The sequence below is a fragment of the Heterodontus francisci genome, chromosome 38, assembly GCF_036365525.1.
Source record: "Heterodontus francisci isolate sHetFra1 chromosome 38, sHetFra1.hap1, whole genome shotgun sequence".
In the NCBI taxonomy this organism is placed as follows: Eukaryota; Metazoa; Chordata; class Chondrichthyes; order Heterodontiformes; family Heterodontidae; genus Heterodontus; species Heterodontus francisci.
In genome coordinates, this window is record NC_090408.1 from 24,243,038 (window position 1) to 24,263,771 (window position 20,734).

General features: G+C 40.9%; 1 protein-coding gene across 4 annotated transcripts in view; it reads right to left on the bottom strand.

The window, feature by feature from the left end:
- Positions 1 to 3,111: 3,111 nt before the first annotated feature.
- The window catches only part of LOC137352429 (E3 ubiquitin-protein ligase NEDD4-like), a 139,186-nt gene continuing 121,563 nt past the window's right edge, over positions 3,112 to 20,734 (bottom strand). For all 4 annotated transcript variants that reach the window (XM_068017843.1, XM_068017842.1, XM_068017840.1 and 1 more), the window contains 7 exons: positions 17,199 to 17,272; positions 13,661 to 13,721; positions 12,121 to 12,180; positions 11,921 to 12,028; positions 11,341 to 11,437; positions 10,892 to 10,964; positions 3,112 to 10,728 (listed from right to left, as the gene is read on the bottom strand). In XM_068017843.1, coding sequence (XP_067873944.1) covers positions 10,626 to 10,728; positions 10,892 to 10,964; positions 11,341 to 11,437; positions 11,921 to 12,028; positions 12,121 to 12,180; positions 13,661 to 13,721; positions 17,199 to 17,272 — 576 coding nt within the window. In that variant the 3' untranslated portion in view covers positions 3,112 to 10,625. The remainder of the gene's footprint in view (positions 10,729 to 10,891; positions 10,965 to 11,340; positions 11,438 to 11,920; positions 12,029 to 12,120; positions 12,181 to 13,660; positions 13,722 to 17,198; positions 17,273 to 20,734) is intronic.

The window sequence follows — 20,734 nt, forward strand, 5'->3', positions numbered from 1 at the left end:
GGTGGAAGCTTTCCCAACCAGAACAAATACAGCCAAAGTCACTGCGAAAATTCTGTTAGAAAGGGTATTCACTCGATGGGGTTTACCCCGAAGCATAGAATCAGATCAGGGAACACATTTTACAGCCCAAGTAATGCAAAATGTAATGACCCTCTTTGGGGTTAAACAGGAATTCCACATACCCTATAGACCACAGTCTAGTGGAATTGTGGAAAGGATGAATCGGACATTGAAAAACATGATAGCTAAAATGGTACAGCAGCACAAGGCGACCTGGCAGGTTGTTTTGCCCTATGTGTTGATGGTAATCAGGAATACCGTAGCTTCATCAATAGGTTATACTCCATATAAACTCATGATGGGAAGGGACATGAGAGGAATGGAGGGGTTGGTAGGTTTGGACTTGTCCGAACCCGAGGTGGACAGTATTATATCAGAAAAATGGGTGCAACAATTAGTAGAAACAGTGAGGGAAGCAAATTATGTGGCAGCTCACCAACAGGGAAAGAAGAGATAGCAAAGTAAGGCTTATTTCGAAGCGAAAGCCAGCCCAATAGAGTTGAGCCCTGGACAAAGGGTAATGATCAGAATATACCAGCCCACCTCATTTTTGAGTCCAAAGTTCACCGGTCCCTATGAGATAGTAGATAAAGTTAGTCCATCTGTATACAAAGTATTGACGGCACCAGATAAGAGTGGCTGGTATCACATTAATCAGTTAAAGTTAGTAGGAGAAAAACAAGATAATCACAGTTGGCATGTGATGCTTGATGCTACCGATGTTCCAATCGAAGGTCAGGGAGATCAAGAGCAGGATCAACTGCGGATCCAAGCGGAAGTGTTTGAAAGACAAACTGAAGTTGTACGTCCACATACAGAGAGAAATCGAGGGAAAAAATGAAAGAAAAATAAAGAAAACAGGGGAAGTAAGTGGTCTAGGAGACATGGACAGTTAGAATCAGTAATAAATTGGGAACAAGATATAGACAGTCTGGCTCAGTGTATGGAGAGACTGGACTTAAAATAGGTTAAGAAAGAAACTGTAAATAAGAGCAGAAATTACACTTGTATATTACAGGTCCAGCCCGCAATGAAGAGGGTGATACATTGCATTGCAATTGGATTGACCATATTTGGGACTATGGGTGAATCCGCATTGGAGCTATCACGACAAATGAATGTGCCTGAAGCAGTGTCGACGCGGGAAGACTATCCCGTGGCCAGAAACAACTTTGCTCAGCAGATCAAGATAGTTCGAACCAACAAAGGACAGCGAGAAGATTTAAATTTGTATTATGCGGGAGTGGATGGGTTGGCGTGCGCGGGAAAAACATTGGGTATACCAGAGGGAACAGAAGGCTGACCTTAACTAACAGAGTGTTAGGTACCTGTGACGAGGATAGAGGAAGATATTATGTTGCGGCAGTGTTTCATATTCCCCGACACGGAAGCAATTAAAGAGAGTCCATAACGTGGGCAAGTACCAGGAGGGTATTTGGATATCCTTAAATAACCCACCATCTTATGCCATTGTAATGGATGGTGTTGAGAAAGGGGTAGATTTGTCAAAATGTCATCAAGGGGGGGATCACTGGGCCTGTCCGGAAGAGACAACGAGACAGAAACTTACAAATTGCGGGCTCAGCACCTATGAAAATTGTTCATTGTCCATTTTGCCTGTTAATAACCAGACCTTTTTACAATATGCCCTTGTGGGGCAAATGTATTACATAGCTACGGCTGCAATGAACTACAACAAGGGATGGAAACAGTGCCCTCTGGAGGGACACAATGTAGCCATTCACAATGTTACCTCGGACTTGGTTGTTGGTGGACAAGTACTGCCTAAGCCAATAAAGAGGGTAGTGATAAAGGAAAATCTCACGATCCAACGTACTGATACAGATCAAGAGGTACGGGAATATATTACCACCGAATTACCACCCATCCCACACCTGACAGCAGATTGGGAACAAATAGCAGAAGAGGCCCTTTAAAGGGAGTCCCATCTGCCTGATAAGAGGAACAAAAAAAGTGCCATACTATTTGAAGGGTAGGGAGTTGTTCCTAACATTACTTCCTCAAAAAGCATCAGTTACCATTCATATTGGTCATAGAGTTTTTTTTTTACAATTTTTTCCTGTGGAAAAATTGTAAAAGTATTGCTTTCAAATGTCGGGTTTTAAAGCAAAATGCATTCACTAAAAAAGCACAAATGAAAGGTGGTTAAAATGTTAATGAATTCAGCATTGAAATAATTTCCCCAAAGACAATAAGCAATTTATTAGCTTTCCTCAGTAATCGATAAGCACTCATTATGTTGGGAAGTCCCTGATCCTGGGTTGTCGGACATTGGCCTTCTCTCTAATTGTGAGCACAGCGATAAAAATAGAGGGTGCAAGTACACACTGAATCTGTTTTTAAACACAAAACTGCCAGGGCTGGCTTTTGCCTAGACTCAGTTGGTTAGGATGCAGGAGAGAGTAGTTAGTTTTTTCAGTTCAAGTCAAGTAACTCATTTGCTGTCTGCAAAAAAAAAAAACAGCTCAACAATTTGTATTTAGCTTCATCTTACCAAGTGTTTTCAAGAAAACAGAGGCATATGTGTGGGCATATTGGAAAGACACAAATTTTCAGTTCTGATCACAATGGGATACTATTGTAATACCCATGGGTTGTGCCAATGTATAATTAGATATTGGGCAATATGGGTTCACCCCTAAACATATGATGCTCATACAGCGGATGGGAGTGACTATTACCACTGTACCCGAGACAGCAGTTAGAGAGACCTGAACTTGTAACTGGTATCTTGTGCACCTTTGTAACAACAGTGACTATATTTCACAAAGTTTACTTGGGATGTAAAGCAATTTGATCCTTAGGACATGATACTGTGTTATGTAAATACAAGTTTTTTTAAAAAAAACATACTGGCTACTAGGTTCAGACCATCAGGATAGAATTTATTTGTGTCTTAGAACTGTTGTTACAATAATAGCAGGAAAGTTAACCAAGCTGCACTATTTAAAAGCTGTTAAATCTGTCACTTACATAATTTCCCCAAAGACATAACGTACTAAAATAAGTAATCAGACAAGAGAATCCACATTGAGTGAAGTTTTATTTATTAAAAATTTTAAAAGTTGTACATTTGATACAGTAATCACAAGTATTAGTAATAATCTTGGGCATTTTTCTATGTTTTCAAAGGAAATTCTACTGAAATGATAAATCTCAATAATTTGCTCTAACAAAATTCTCTTCCGACTGTTCTTTGTCGCTGCACTGGGAGAAATAATTCTCAAAGTCCAAGAACGGTGGAGATGGCAAAAGTATAACTTCTATCTGCATTATATTCTGGATCATATGGTGTTACCACTGTGGCTCCACAGCTTTGCATTGTAACTTGCTTCATCAGAATATTGTAGAAATTTCCACAGCAAAACTGCAAAGCACAAGATCGTCATAGTGAGGAGCTTCAGGAAGGCACTGCATTTTTGAATATGAGAACACAAGAAATAGGAGCAGGAATAGACCAAATGGCCCATCGAGCCTGCTCCACCATTCAAAATGATCATGAACAATCATGGCTGATCTTAGGCCTCAACTTTGCCTTCTCACCCATTTGCCATATCCTTTGATTCCAAGAGACCAAAAAACTATCCCAGCCTTAAATATATTCAACAGTGGAGCATCCACAACCCTTGAGGATAGAGAATTCCAAAGATTCACAACCCTTTGAGTGAAGTAATTTCTGCTCAACTCAGTCCTAAATGATCGGCCCCTTTTCTCTGAGACTATCCCCCTGTGATTTATATTCCTTGAGCAGTGAAACAATCTCTGAGTCGACCCTATCCAGCCTCTTGAGAATCTCATATGTTTCAATCCAATCGCCTCTCATTCTTCTAAACTCCAGAGAATATAAGCCCAATTTACTCAGCCTATCATAGGACTACCTCCTCATCCTAGGGAACCAATTTTTAACAAACCTTCGCTGTACTGCCTCCAATGCAAGTATATCCTTTCTTAAATGTGGAGACCAAAACTGCATGCAGTACTTCAGTTTGGTCTCACCAAAACCCTGTATAATTGTAGCAACACTTCCTTATTTAAAAAATATTCTGCTTTTCTATTCTTACGGCCAAAGTGCATAACTTCACATTTTGCTACATTATACTCCATCTACCATCCTGTTGTCCACTCACTTAACCTGTCTATATCTCTTTGCAGCCTCTGTGACCTCCCCGGAGCTTACCTTTCCACCTACCTTCTTATCAGCAAAACCTAGATACATTACTCTCTGTCTCTTCATCTAAGTCATTAATATCGATTGTAAATAGCTGAGGTCCCAGCACTGATCCTTGCGACACTCCTCTATTCACTGCCTGCCAACTTGAAAATGCCCCGTTTATGCACACTCTTTGCTTTCTGTCCGTTAACCAATCATCTATCTGTGCTAATATATTATCCCCAAATCCATGAGCCCTTATCTTGCCTATTAACCTTTTGTGTGGCACCTTATCGAATGCCTTTTGGAAATCCAGGTATACTACATCTACTGGTTCCCCTTTATCTACCCTACTACTTAAATCCTCAAAAAACTCTAATAAATTTGTCAAACAGGATTTCCCTTTAGTAAAACCATGTTAAATTATTCTAATCATACTGTGCTTTTATAAGTGCATTGTTAAGACTTCCTTAATAAGATTTCAGCCTTTTCCCAATGATGGATAGGCTAACTGGCCTGCAGTTCGCTGTTTTCTCTCCCTCCTTTCTTGAAAAGCAGTGTAACATTTGCCAACTTCCAATGTGATGGGACCATTCCTGAATCTAAGGAATTTTGGAAAATCATAGCTAGCGCATCCACTATCTCTGCAACTATCTCTTTTAGAACCCTAGGGGTGTAGGCATTCAGGTCCTGGAGATTTGTCAGATTTTAGTCCCTTAAGTTTCTCCAATACTTTTTCCTCTGCTGATATTAATTGTCTTAATTTCATCACTCTTTTCAGCCCCTAGGTTACTGCCTATTTCTGGTACGAAACTGGTGTCTTCTACTCTGAAGACAGACAAAATATTTGTTCAATGCCTCTGCCATTTTCTCAATCCCCATGACTTCTCCTGTCTCTGCTTCTAAGGGACCATTTACTTTAGCTACTCTCTTCCTTTTTATATACCTATAAAAGCACTTACAATGTTTTTATATTACTGGCTACTTTACTCTCGTATTCTGTTTTTTTCTTTATCAACTTTTTGGTGGCCCTTTGCTGGTTTCTAAAACACTCCCAATCCTCAGACTTGCTACTTTTCTTTGCAACATTGTAAGCTTCTTCTTTTAAATGAATGCTATCCTTAACTTGCTGAGTGAGCCATGGATGGGTCTTCTTGCTGACGTTTTGTTTTTCAATGGAATGTATCTTTGTTGAACATTTTGAATTGTTTCTTTAAAGGTTTCCGAAAGTTCATTTACCGCCATAACTTTTAGTCTATTTACCCAATTTACCTTGGCCAGTTCTCCCCTCATACCTACGTAATTGGCTTTAAATTTAAGATTCCTTTTTGCGATTGGAGGATGTCACTTTCAAATTTAACATGGAATTCAATGCTATTACGATGACTATTTCCCAGTGATTCTTTTACTATGACATTAGTAATTAACCCTGCTTCATTAACAATACTAGATCTAACAGTTTTATCCCTAGTCGGTTCCACAATGTATTGCTCCAAGAAACTGTCCTGAAACATTCTACAAACTCCTCTTCTAGACCACTCTTGCCAATTTCATTGTCTCAGTCTATATGACAATTAAAGTCCCCCACAATTATTAATTGCCTTTGTTACAAGCTCCAATAATTTCATGTTTAATGTTCTGTCCAACAGTATAACTACTGTTAGAGGGTCTATAAACTACTCCCATTAGTATTCTCTGATGCTTGCTATTTCTAATTTCCATCAATACTTATTCTACTTCATGATCTTCTGAGGCCATATCCTTTCTCACTAATGCCCTTATGTCATCCTTTACCATCAGGGCTACCCCTCCTCCTTTGCAATTCTGTCTGTCTTTCTGAAATATTGTGTACCCTGGAATATTTATTTCCCAACCTTGATCAACAAATCTCTGTAATAACGATTAGATCAAAATCATTTACCTCTATTTGTGCAACTAGTTCAACTATCTTATTGTAGATGCTTTGCGCAAGATAAAAAAAGCTTTAATTTCATGTTTTGCTTCTGTTCCCTTCAATGACCTTATTCGCTGATGTACAATTTTTGTTAAACTCTGTCCCTTCTCTTTACCCATTCATCTGGCGTGTAATTCTGAATCATACAGCAGCAAACGGTGCTGTGAACACTGGAGGCTGCAGGTATGAGTCTGCAATTAGCTATACTGGAGTGGGGTGCTAACTGTTTACCTACATGGAGAGAGGAAGAGAGATCTGGATGGTTGGCAGCACAAACTCCTCTCCCAGCTTGCACACTGGTAATATCTAACAGGTCAGTGGTACAACAGGATTGAGGGAAAAACTTAAGGGATAGGAAGAAGTAAAATACTGCACACTTAAAAATTAACCAAGTAGTGTCCACAAGACAGCAGCACATTTCAAAACACATGTTGGGTAAGAGAAGGGCGGGGGGGGGGGGGGGGGGGGGGGAGAAAGGCTGCAGTAAACTATTGAGACTCATTCTTCAAACAATAACAGCAGTTCCCTTTGAACACTATGCAAGAAAACATGGATTTAAATCAGTTACATTGTCTTAGTACAGACTATTTGACTTTTTGAAAGTAGGAAGTTATATACTGCATGTATCCTTCAATTTAAAATTCAATCCTATGTAATTTCCCCATCACAACCAATCTGGTCACTGAGTGGGGAATTATAGTATAGCCATACCAATCAATGTATTTTATGCAAATTGTGTTTGATTGGATCATAGCTCCAGTAAAATCATTCTATAGCAACACTATCGGAGTTAAAAAAGTCAATTTAGATTTTACATAAAGATGTAAATTCATCAGGTAAAAGCCCTAAACTTAAAGTGAACTGGAACCAAGTTAAAAGTGATAAACTTTTATAAATGAATTGGTACAAAACACACTATATAAAGAATGTGTTGATTTCTTGTAGCTTCCAGTACACGCAAATGTGCCACACTGCGAGCCCAACTGACAATCTTAAATGGGTTGTCAGGGTAATTTTTACCACACTGAGGATTATTTAGCTACATATATATTAATATACAGGGGCCTGTTCTTTGCAGGCAGAAAGAACATCTACACACATTGCGCCTGTTTCAGCTGAACAAAATAAGTTACAACCATTCGCTGGTTCATTCCTCAGGGCAATGCCTTGACCAGATTCAAGCTGCCTTGGTTTAAATTAAATTTAAATGGTTTAAATTTCAAACAAAGCTTGCCAATTAACTGTCAGTCATCATAAACTGGTCCATTCTCAAAGGCAACACTTCTACCAATCAGCACTTTCTTCCCATACAGTATAAATTTGTTGCATCCCTTACATTGGTATTCTTGTGAATTGCCCTGATAAGTGCAAGATGAAAAGCTTCGACAAATTGTCTCTGTTTTCAGCAATACTCAAGTTCTGTACTACCAAACGACTAGATCACGACCATAGAAAATGAAAATTGCCACACTAATGCTGAAGGGGTGCTTTTTTCAGGATGGAGCCAAGTGTAGCATTGCTTGGGAGGAGCAAGTGACTTTAGACTTAGGGGGCTGAATTCTACCAGCCCCTCAACATTATGGGTCATGGCGGAGGGGCCCGTAAAATGCTTGCGGGACAGGCCCGCCACAACCCATGACGCAGAGAAGGCCCCGCCACATATTACCGACAGTGGCAAGGTCTTGATGCAGTTCCCCCCACTGCCAAGCGCGGGGCCTTCATTTCCCTACTAAAATTCAAGCAAATAAATGTGAATGCACTTACCTGGCCGTCCCACGGCGATATTACGGGCGCCAGCTGCAACTTGCACACCTTTGGAACTCCATATGGAGTTCTGAGGCGAGACACTGCTGGGGGGGTGGGGGGGGGGGGTGGGGTGTAGGACTGAAATTATCAGGTTGGAGGGGTGAGGGAATGGTGAGGGTCAAAAGGAATAAAATTCCAGGGGGAAAGATCATAAGTGAGAACTCACTTTTTTGGGAGAATAGAGCAAAAAAATTAACTGTTTATTCATTCGGGGGGGGGGGGGGGGGGGGGGTGGGAGAGAGGATTGCACCTATGAACAGATTTTTATTTCAATTTTTAAATGAACTTGTCCCTTTAAACATTTAAATTGCTTCAAAGGACATGATGCCTTTTAAAAATGGTGCCTGCACGGTGGCGCCAGATGTTGTTGCCGGGGGTGCAGCAGCCCCCCCCCACCCCCCTACATCATTGGGAGCGGCCACTCCGCCCCCACCATTTAAATGAGCCCCCGTGTGAAATATTGCGGGGGCTCAGCGGTGGCGAACTTCAAAAATCTTCCCTACATAAAATCAAACCGCAACTTCCATGAAAAGTGTTTTTATTATAAATAGACTTCGTACACCAACTTCCCAAGTGTTGCCCACAAAATCCCTCTTCCAGATGAATTTCATTACAAGTGCACTATATGTATTTACAAAATTGTTTCCATCAGATCTGATTTCTGGTTCCAAATTCTACTCTGAATTATAACCTTAATTATGAAAGATAACATTGCATGCATCATTTTTAATATAGCATTTATATAAGTTAGTGGGCTATTTTCATAAGATATTTACAAATCTGAAGTGAATATATATTGTGCAGAACACAAATATAATTTAAGGAACATGTACAAATTGGAATCACTATAGTTAGTAATATATACACACATCCTATCATAATTGCCATATACTCCAAGCTATCTTTGAAGAGGGGCAACTTTTACAGTCATTAGGTTTTATTACACGAGGAGAATCTCTGAAAAAATCCACGATTAAGACCAATTGTTACAATATTCAGTTCAACTCTCTGCATCCTGAAATGGCAGCGACTACACCAGGATTCACATCTTTAACATAATGCCTGTGTTTAAACCATCATTTCTTAAAAACTCCAATGTGTCAGTATGGATATTCCTCCATGTAATCAGCTTGAAACAGACACTTTAAACCATGTAAGAAAATTCAAGTCCAGGCATTGGATTTAACCCACTGTAAACCAATACATAATTTTTTTCTAAAGTGTAAACTTTGTTATATTTTCACTGTCAGGGTCTATTAACTATTACCTTGCTAAGTTAAGCTTCATGCTTTTTGGGACTTGGAAAATGTCAAGCAAATTTAATTGTTTCACCATAAATGTAGGTTGTCTTTTTGACAAAGTCTAGTTTACAGGTTCCAACTTTCACTCCAAAAAATATAGCATCTCAGAACACTGAGACTTCCCATTCACTGAAACAAGTTAGCTTCCTTGATTTGTTGGAGTCCAAAAAATGTTTCACCAAACTTAATTTTTTTTTGAGTCACAAGGGGAAACTTTAAAAAAGTATATCTTATAATGTGTTCCACTATGTAAACATAGCACACCTAGCAAATCTTCAGCAGCCTCTTTCCCTTCTCTTCGCGTCAATATAGACAAGCCACCAAAGTATTTAAGCTTGCAAGCATAAATTCTAAAACCAACACCTGTGGACTATTAAGTATAGCATCTGGAATCCTCAAAATGCAAGATCAATGGTCAAGTGAAAAATATAAGATAGTTTCTGAAAGCATAACAATTATAGTCGTATTAATCATAATCACATTTTGAGAAGTGCTATTATAACAATTCAAAAAGATTTTATAAATAAACACGGTCCATCTCGAACCTTGTAGCTGGTGACAAAATTACATTTCAAAGCATAAATTTGGCACTCGGGCTTCATATGTAGTTGGGTTACCTTCTTCTAAATTCACATTTCAGTAATCTACCCATTCATTTTACAGAGTTAAATTTTCAGTAGTTTATTGAAGCTGTATGAACAAAGGTCATCAATTTTAACTCATACATGAAATTAGTTAAACTTAACATTTATGCTACACATCAGATACCAAGTTAAGCATGGCACTAAAGTGACACAACAGCAGTGATTCAACACCGCAAACTAACTTGGCTTGGCACACAGACACCTCCCAACTGTACAGGAAGGGCAGTGACAGGTAAGCCAGGTTGTTGAATCTTACATGCACCTTCCTAATTAAGGACATGTGATAAAGGGTGCTGTAAAAAATAGATACTGAACAACATTAAGCATTAGAAGCCTGCATTGTGAGGTCACGGAGTTGAATGGGACTTTTGAGTTATTGCCTGCATTTAAACCATATAACATATTTTAACAGTTGGCGTGACAAGTATGTCAAGGCAAATCAGCCATATTCAACCAGTTTATAACAAAAAACAGCTACTCATCAGAGCCCCAAAGATGAGAGCTCAGGGAACTGATGTTAATATTACTGAGTACTTAGTCTGTTAGTTATTTGTGAGCTTAATAAAGCATGACACATTTTTCCTACACGTAAGACTTAACCCCAGAACTTCATTTCTGGATAAATTTGCTTCATTTTTCAGCACATTTGCTGCATGATGTCAGAAACCTATATCAGCCAGCAAGGTCACTCAATCGACTCCATCAAAACCTTCAGTGTTCTCTATTGCCAGGTGAAGCTTTTCTCGTAATTCTTCAAATGATTCATAAGGTGGCAGATCCAGGCGATTGAAACTGAAAAAAGATTTAACAATTTGCTTTATATATCGTGTTAACCAACTTGAAGTTTTCTATGTAATCCCTGTGGACTTCTACATTCCAGATTTAGCAACCTGATTTCATCTTTGTTTCCTTTAGTTGTTAAACTAAAATGCAACAGTCAAAATGGGAAAGTTACCATGTGTGGGCCCTTGGTAATTTTTCAGGTGTTCCCCACTGCTCAATAGTAAATAACTGTGGTCCATTTGATCCTAGGAGTAAAAGACAAAAACATAGCTTTCAAAAATAAACCACATGCACAATCTTTTGTTTATTCACAGGAAGAGGAGTAGACCATTTACTCCCTCGAGCCTGTTCTGCAATTCAGTGAGATCACAGCTGACCTGCAACCTAACTCCATATACCCAACTTTGCCCCATATCCCTTAATACCTTAATATCAATCTCAGATTTAAAATTAGTAATTGATCTAGTATTAATTGCAGTTTGCAGAAGAAATCAAACAGCATAATCATGAATACATTTTGGAATTATTCAATTTCTGAAGACATTCATATAAATTTTGAAACAGCAAGAAAACACTTATTTTTTTTTAAATGGGAACTTTCATATGTTCAACTCTGCTTACCATACAGTTCAGCAAATCCATTCATAGGTACCCGAGAGGTGCCAGTCACAAACTGCAGGAATCGAATGCGCTTTTCTGAATCCATCAACAGCACAGTCTGCACACAAGAACGAAAAAAAAAAACACTTTTTTTTTCTTGCAACTGCTCATTTCGTACACGGGATTTTGACTGGACAGTAAAGACACTTCCCATTTTAGTTCCACGTACACAGGAAAATTTTACAAAACTAAAATGTTCCCCTTTCTCTTTTTTGCCTGTCCTCATTTATTCCCTCCTGTATCCCCAATATGATCATCTAATCATTTTGGGCTAATTGATGGGAAGGCCAGCATATATGACTATTTGCTTCTTCCTCCTCTTTGTCTAGAAAGTTCAAGGCCTTTTTTTTTTACATCTATTTCTAAAGGTAGTTTTTTTTTTAAAAAGTGTCTTTTTGCAAATAAAAATCACTATATTTATGCCAGAAAGCTATAATATTAGGAAAAACACAATGCAATGTTTAAACAGTGACAATCTATAGGCCTTACTTAAACATCAGCAATTAAATGCATCACATTGGATTTTCCAGTCTTGCATTACCTTCCAAAACCACTGTATGACAGGATGATTTGCATTGTAACCATTTTTGTACTTTGTGTTCTCCCTCCAGTCGTTCACATCTACATCCCCAAGTCCACACATTAATAGCTGGAAACCAATATACAAATAGCATCAAAACACAGAACAAAGGTGGTTGAAAATATATTTGTACTTGAAAATGAACGAAATCCATAGGTTACCTCCAATTCATTCTCGTCAAATATTTTTATGATGTCTTGTGGTATCAGTTCAAAGAAACCCTGAAAATAGAAACATCAGGATTTTCCTGTTACCACATGTGGCATAAGTGATACCAACATTGCCCACAGCAGTGAAGGTTAAGTAATCTAGACAACAAATCACTTCAAAATTAGATTTACCTAATTTTCTAATGATGTTAATGTGTTTTGAAACTCAAAATAGCTACCGGCAAACATGTTTCATGGTTTCCAAGGTATCAAGTAATTATTTTAAGTACTTAACACAAAGCATTTAAAAGCTTTAATAAGAAATTAAGTCAGTGTGTGAATATGTGCACTTTCTACAGTGTCTCAATAACAAAGTTTAAACACAAACTTAAAAATCAGTTATTTCATTTAGTGGACATCTCAGTATTATATTTTTCTTAATTAATACAATCACACAAAAAATGTAGAATACATTTTTAAAAAAATGCAAAGTGACTATATCTATAAGCTTTTGATACCTATAGATCTGTCAATAAGGCATTGGCCAAGAAAAACTAGAGTGCAGAGATCAATATATTGGCCAGGTTTAGTGGGAAAAATAATGATGAGGCTATCAGCACTCACTGTTGTCAAAGTGTTAATCAGATAGCAAAGCCCAGTGACTGTACATACGCAGTTAAACCCAGAGATCAGGAAGCTGCTGTCCAAGTTGTCCTGCTCCTCCAGAAACTTCACAGTAATGGAATTTCACTGAGAGACTCGGTATTGAACCACATGAAGGACAACAAGTTGCGTACTTAACCACTAGATACCCACCAAATATGTTAGAAAAAGTTAGGACTTTCCCATACAAATGTAAGTAAATTTTTAATGATGTATTAAGTCTTAGTTACTGACAACCACTTCTGGCACTTAAAGTTGACTTTTAAAAGTGTGGAGTCTCATTCCTTCAGATTTTAGTTATTGATTTGTTGGTTTTACTTTTGTCTCCTTTATCTCTCAATCCTTCTCTATTTCACTTTCTGCACATGATTTGGCATTGAATTAAATATTCTAACTTACACTTCCTGGCTCAGACTCCAAGTGCCTCATTCAATATTCTTCATTCTAATTAGTTAATGAGACATCATTTCTTGCCCAGTTCATACAGGTTCCCAGATCCCCTATGGAAGATGCTGCACCAAAATGGATTTCTAGTTTCTGCAAGCTGTAGTGCAAACGTCTGTGGGCAAGTGTAAGTGCAATGAACGACTGGTACCATTCGTTCATTGCTAACCACAAAATCTGCACCATTAGAATTATCCAGGAAAGAATCCCCACAACCTTACACAACTTGACATAATGTTTGTCTTGAATCGGAAACTAAACTGGCAATATGCCAGCCTTGTTTCAGTGATAGCATTCTTGCCTTTCCTTTCCTTCTAACTTTAAGACACATCCAGATGATTCAACCTTAAGGAGTTTCAGCACCAAGGTTAACCTAATTAGGAAACATCTTAAATTCAATAAACCAATGCACAATCCAAGTAATTTGAAAATTTTGTCTCATTACCTCTTTGAAAGAATTCATTTGTTCCTGGATTCGATTGACAAACCTCCATTGCATCACCAGGCTAAATAAAGCAAAATAACAGTGAAAAACAACATTAATAGACCACACACCACAGGTTTCTATATTCAGTAATTTAGACAGACGAGTATTTATGAACTGAGTGCAAACTGTATGGAATATTTTCCTCTCATCTTTGGGACCAGAATTTGAATTTAGCCTAAACTGATGGGATAAAAATTCCTTTCTCTGCAATCTCAAAGTCCCGAGTTAAATATACCAGCAAAGCCTCAACCCAGTTATAAGCAGCACCAGTTACCAGCACAAAGCTGGCCATAATAGTTAGGCATCTCACTCAGATAAGTCACAAAGATAGCTGATGTTGCAAATGGACCAAATCTACAGTGGTGCAGCAGGACAGGGTGGAAGGGGAGTATTTATTGATGAACTTAAGGGTTTACTATTGGGAAAATTAAAGCAAGCTTTACTCTGCAACTATTTCACAGCCTATTTTGGGCTTGCTTAGTGCTTATAGCAGGAGCTCAAAGCAGTGAAATTCCTCAGAAAGATACAATTCATCTTCATGCGTGAAAAAATATTCAACACAAAATTTATATGGACTAAGTTTAAAATATCTACCTTCAATCATAAATAAAGTTACACAAATAAGTAAATACAAATGTAAAGAACATGACTACTTCAACGCCAGGAGCATCCGGAATAAGGTGGGTGAGCTTGCAGCATGGGTTGGTACCTGGGATCTCGATGTTGTGGCCATTTCAGAGACATGGGTAGAGCAGGGACAGGAATGGATGTTGCAGGTTCCGGGATTTAGATGTTTCACTAAGAACAGAGAAGATGGTAAAAGAGGGGGGGTGTGGCATTGTTAATCAAGGAAAGTATTACAGCGGCAGAAAGGACGTTTGAGGACTCGTCTACTGAGGTAGTCTGGGCCGAGGTTAGAAACAGGAGAGGAGAGGTCACCCTGTTGGGAGTTTTCTATAGACCTCCGAATAGTTCCAGAGATGTAGAGGAAAGGATAGCAAAGATGATTCTTGACAGGAGCAAGAGTAACAGGGTAGTGGTTATGGGGGACTTTAACTTTCCAAATATTGACTGGAAATACTATAGTTCGAGTACTTTAGATGGGTCTGTTTTTGTCCAGTGTGTGCAGGAGGGTTTTCTGACACAGTATGTAGACAGGCCAACCAGGGGCGATGCCACATTGGATTTGGTACTGGGTAATGAACCCGGCCAGGTGTTAGATTTAGAAGTTGGTGAGCACTTTGGTGATAGTGATCACAATTCGGTTAGGTTTACCTTAGCGATGGGCAGGGACAGGCATATACAGCAGGGCAAGAATTATAGCTGGGGGAAAGGAAATTATGATGCGATTAGGCAAGATTTAGGATGCGTAGGATGGGGAAGGAAACTGCAGGGGATGGGCACAATCGAAATGTGGAGCTTATTCAAGGAGCAGCTAATGCGTGTCCTTGATAAGTATGTACCTGTCAGGCAGGGAGGAAGTTGTCGAGCGAGGGAGCCGTGGTTTACTAAAGAAGTTGAAGAACTTGTCAAGAGGAAGAAGGCGGCTTATGTTAGGATGAGACGTGAAGGCTCAGTTAGGGAGCTTGAGAGTTACAAGCTTGCCAGGAAGGATCTAAAGGGAGAGATAAGAAGAGCAAGGAGAGGACACGAGAAGTCATTGGCGGATAGGATCAAAGAAAACCCTAAGGCTTTCTATAGGTATATCAGGAATAAAAGAATGACTAGAGATAGGTTAGGGCCAATCAAGGATAGTAGTGGGAAGTTGTGTGTGGAATCAGAGGAGATAGGGGAAGTGTTAAATGAATATTTTGTGTCAGTATTTACAGTAGAGAAAGAAAATGTTGTCGAGGAGAATACTGAGATTCAGACTACTAGGCTAGATGGGATTGAGGTTCACAAGGAGGAGGTGTTAGCAATTTTGGAAAGTGTGAAAATAGATAAGTCCCCTGGGCCAGATGGGATTTATCCTAGGATTCTCTGGGAAGCCAGGGAGGAGATTGCAGAGCCTTTGTCCTTGATTTTTATGTCGTCATTGTCGACAGGAATAGTGCCGGAAGACTGGAGGATAGCAAATGTTGTCCCCTTGTTCAAGAAGGGGAGTAGAGGCAGCCCTGGTAATTATAGACCTGTGAGCCTTACTTCGGTTGTGGGTAAAATGTTGGAAAAGGTTATAAGAGATAGGATTTATAATCATCTTGAAAAGAATAAGTTCATTAGAGATAGTCAGCACGGTTTTGTGAAGGGTAGGTCGTGCCTCACAAACCTTATTGAGTTTTTCGAGAAGGTGACCAAACAGGTGGATGAGGGTAAAGCCGTGGATGTGGTTTATATGGATTTCAGTAAGGCGTTTGATAAAGTTCCCCACGGTAGGCTATTGCAGAAAATACAGAAGTATGGGATTGAAGGTGAATTAGTGCTTTGGATCAGAAATTGGCTAGCTGAAAGAAGACAGAGGGTGGTGGTTGATGGTAAATGTTCATCCTGGAGTATAGTTTCTAGTGGTGTACCGCAAGGATCTGTTTTGGGGCCACTGCTGTTTGTCATTTTTATAAATGACCTGGATGAGGGTGTAGAAGGGTGGGTTAGTAAATTTGCGGATGACACAAAGGTCGGTGGAGTTGTGGATAGTGCCGAAGGATGTTGTAGGTTACAGAGGGACATAGATAGGCTGCAGAGCTGGGCTGAGAGATGGCAAATGGAGTTTAATGCGGAAAAGTGTGAGGTGATTCACTTTGGAAGGAGTAACAGGATTGCAGAATACTGGGCTAATGGGAAGATTCTTGGTAGTGTAGATGAGCAGAGAGATCTTGGTGTCCAGGTACATAAATCCCTGAAAGTTGCCACCCAGGTTAATAGAGCTGTTAAGAAGGCATATGGTGTGTTAGCTTTTATTAGTAAGGGGATCGAGTTTCGGAGCCACGAGGTCATGCTGCAGCTGTACAAAACTCTGGTGCGGCCGCACCTGGAGTATTGCGTGCAGTTCTGGTCACCGCATTATAGGAAGGATGTGGAAGCTTTGGAAAAGGTGCAGAGGAGATTTACTAGGATGTTGCCTGGTATGGAGGGAAGGTCTTACGAGGAAAGGCTGAGGGACTTGAGGTTGTTTTCGTTAGGGAGAAGAGGTGACTTAATAGAGACATATAAGATAATCAGAGGGTTGGACAGTGTGGATAGTGAGAGCCTTTTTCCTCGGATGGTGATGGCAAACACGAGGGGACATAGCTTTAAGTTGAGGGGTGATAGATATAGGACAGATGTCAGAGGTAGTTTCTTTACACAGAGAGTAGTAGGGGCGTGGAACGCCCTGCCTGCAACAGTAGTAGACTCGCCAACTTTAAGGGAATTTAAGTGGTCATTGGATAGACATATGGATGAAAATGGAATAGTGTAGGTCAGATGGTTTCACAGGTCGGCGCAACATCGAGGGCTGAAGGGCCTGTATTGCGCTGTAATGTTCTATATTCTATGACCCTAGAAAGTTCAAAACACTTACTGAATGTATTCTTTCTTGTTTTTGTTGGTAACCAATATTTCCGATCCAACAGGTTTTAGCTCATGTTGTTGAGTCTGGAAGGGAAATTAAATTCAACATGTTTTAACATAACTACAAAACCACTAGAGGGCAGCTGTGGCTACAAAGAGCACAATATTGTTCAACAAGTCATACAATGACATCTTTCAAATATAATGCAAGACTTTTCAACCATGAATTTTAATGCAGTTCCACCTAACTTAGATTAAACAAATCGCTTTTGATGTGTGAAATTAATTTCCATCTGTTTTACTGAAATACTACTGGTATTGCCTTGGTCTCTCCCGAGACGCCCAGAAGGCAGTGGGGTTGTTAGGGCCCCTGCTCAGGGATAGGTGGATGCCGGTGGGAGGAGGTGGGGGGTGGAGGGGGTGCGGTGGGAAGGGGGTGCGAGGGGGAGCTGGGAAGGGGGCTGCAGGGGGAGGGGGTGCGAGGGGAAGATGGTGCGAGGGGAAGAGGGTGCGAGGGGGTGGGGGGGGGGGGGGAAGGGGGTGCTGGGGGGTTAGCTGGGAGGGGGGAGCTGGAGGTGCAGGTAATAAAACGTTTCATCAGCTCCCACCATCGCCGCCGAGAAAGCTCACCGCATCCTCCGAGAGATGGGCAACAGCTTCGAGCGCCAGTGCCAGCAGGAATTCGCCGACATTGCGCTGCAGATGCGCTGCGAGCAGGACACCGCCCCCAGGCGCTTTGAAGCTGTGGTCGAGGAGCTGTTCGCGATGGAGGGCCTGGTCGTGGCTTTTTTTGTTTTCGGGGGCACCTTTTTCTCAATACTTCCCCTCTTCTGTTTCAGTGATTACTCCAGCCCCCAGCGAGTTAACACCCGTAGCACTTAAAGCAGCCAGAAGCGCTGCACAAAGAACAGCCAGGCGCTGCGCAAATGACTAATGGCAACACCTATGCAGTCGTATTCAGCTGGCCTCAGACACCGGAAACATCAGAGGAATGTATGATGGCATTAAGAGAGCTTTTAGGCCAACCATCAAGAAGATCACTGCCCTCAAATCTAAATCAGGGGACACAATCACTGACCAACGCAAGCAAATGGACCGCTGGGTGGAACACTACCTAGAACTGTACTCCAGGGAAACTGTTGTCACTGAGACCGCCCTCAATGCAGCCCATTCTCTGCCTGTCATGGATGAGCTGGACGAACAGCCAACAAAATCGGATCTCAGTGATGCCATTGATTCTCTAGCCAGCGGAAAAGCCCCTGGGAAGGACGGCATTACCCCTGAAATCATCAAAAGTGCCAAGCCTGCTATACTCTCAGCACTCAACGAACTGCTTTGCCTGTGCTGGGATGAGGGAGCAGTACCACAGGACATGCGCAATGCCAATATCATCACCCTCTATAAGAACGAGGGTGACCGCGGTGACTGCAACAACTACCGTGGAATCTCCCTGCTCAGCAATAGTGGGGAGTGTCATCACTTGAGTCGCTTTAAACAGGCTCCAGAAGCTGGCTGAGTGCGTCCACCCTGAGGCACTATGTGGCTTTCGAGCAGAGAGATCCACCATTGACATGCTGTTCTCCTTTTGCCAGCTACAGGAGAAATGCCGCGAACAACAGATGCCCGTCTACGTTGCTTTCATTGATCTCACCAAAGCCTTTGACCTAGTCAGCAGACGTGGTCTCTTCAGACTACTAGAAAAGATCGGATGTCCACCAAAGCTACTAAGTATCATCACCTCATTCCATGACAATATGAAAGGCACAATTCAGCATAGCGGTGCCTCATCAGACCCCTTTCCTATCCTGAGTGGCGTGAAACAGGGCTGTGTTCTCACACCTACACTGTTTGGGATCATCTTCTCCCTGCTGCTATCACATGCGTTCAAGTCTTCAGAAGAAGGAATTTTTCTCCACACAAGATCAGATGGCAGGTTGTTCAACCTTGCCCGTCTAAGAGCGAAGACCAAAGTATGGAAAGTCCTCATCAGGGAACTCCTCTTTGCTGACGATGCCGCATTAACATCTCACACTGAAGAGTGTCTGCAGAGACTCATCGACAGGATTGCGGCTGCCTGCATCGAATTTGGCCTAACTATCAGCCTCAAGAAAACGAACATCATGGGACAGGATGTCAGAAATGCTCCATCCATCAATATCAGCGACCATGCTCTGGAAGTGGTTCAAGAGTTCACCTACCTAGGCTCAACTATCACCAGTAATCTGTCTCTCGATGCAGAAATCAACAAGCGCATGGAAAAGGCTTCCACTGCTATGTCCAGACTGGCCAAGAGAGTGTGGGAAAATGGCGCACTGACACAGAACACAAAAGTCCGAGTGTATCAAGCCTGTGTCCTCAGTACCTTGCTCTACGGCAGCGAGGCCTGGACAACATATGTCAGCCAAGAGCGATGTCTCAATTAATTCCAACTTCGCTGTCTTCGGAGAATCCTTGGCATCAGGTGGCAGGACCGTATCTCCAACACAGAAGTCCTGGAGGTGGCCAACATCCCCAGCATATACACCATACTGAGCCAGTGGCGCTTGAGATGGCTTGGCCATGTGAGCCGCATGGAAGATGGCAGGCTCCCCAAGGACACATTTGTACAGCGAGCTCATCACTGGTATCAGACCCACCGGCCGTCCATGTCTCTGCTTTAAAGACGTCTGCAAACGCGACATGAAGTCCTGTGACATTGATCACAAGTCGTGGGAGTCAGTTGCCAGTGATCGCCAGAGCTGGCTGGCAGCCATAAAGGCGGGGCTAAAGCGTGGCGAGTCGAAGAGACTTAGCAGTTGGCAGGAAAAAAGACAGAAGCGCAAGGAGAGAGCCAACTGTGTAAAAGCCCCGACAACCAATTTTATCTGCAGCACCTGTGGAAGAGTCTGTCACTCTAGAATTGGCCTTTATAGCCACTCCAGGCACTGCTCCACAAACCACTGACCACCTCCAGGCACTTATCCATTGTCTCTTGAGACAAGGAGGCCAAAGAAGACGACGACGACTGGTATTATCAGTAATAAAGCAAATTAAACATCAAGGAATAACTTTTTAAAATGTAACAACTTTTATGTTGCTCAAACAGACTAAGAATATGAGTTTAAGTGGCTTTAATAGGCCCTTTCTCAACCAATCAAAATCCAAATTTTCAAAGATTGAATCGCATATGTAACTCGAAAATTCTTTGCTGTTTTATTTCTGGACCAATCCAGGAAGAGGTTACAAACAAGTACGTCAGCAAGTAATGCTATACCATCTCAAATTGAACATCTTTTCATGCAATAAGTTATTGTTGTCCCAGTCTCGAATGAGGCTTGTTGCTGTTTGGTCACTATGTACTTTCATAATTATGGCTTAAAAGGCTGTTTCTTATCACTAAGCTATAAAAGGTGTCAAAAATCTCCTTCCAATGTTCTGTGACTGCTACTAATGAGATGTCATAAGAAAAAAAAAGATATTTTGGCAAGTTAAATGTCTGTTTTACAATTCCCCAATGTCAACAGTTCAGCAATTTCAAGCTCAGCCTTTTATTTCACAATCAAATAA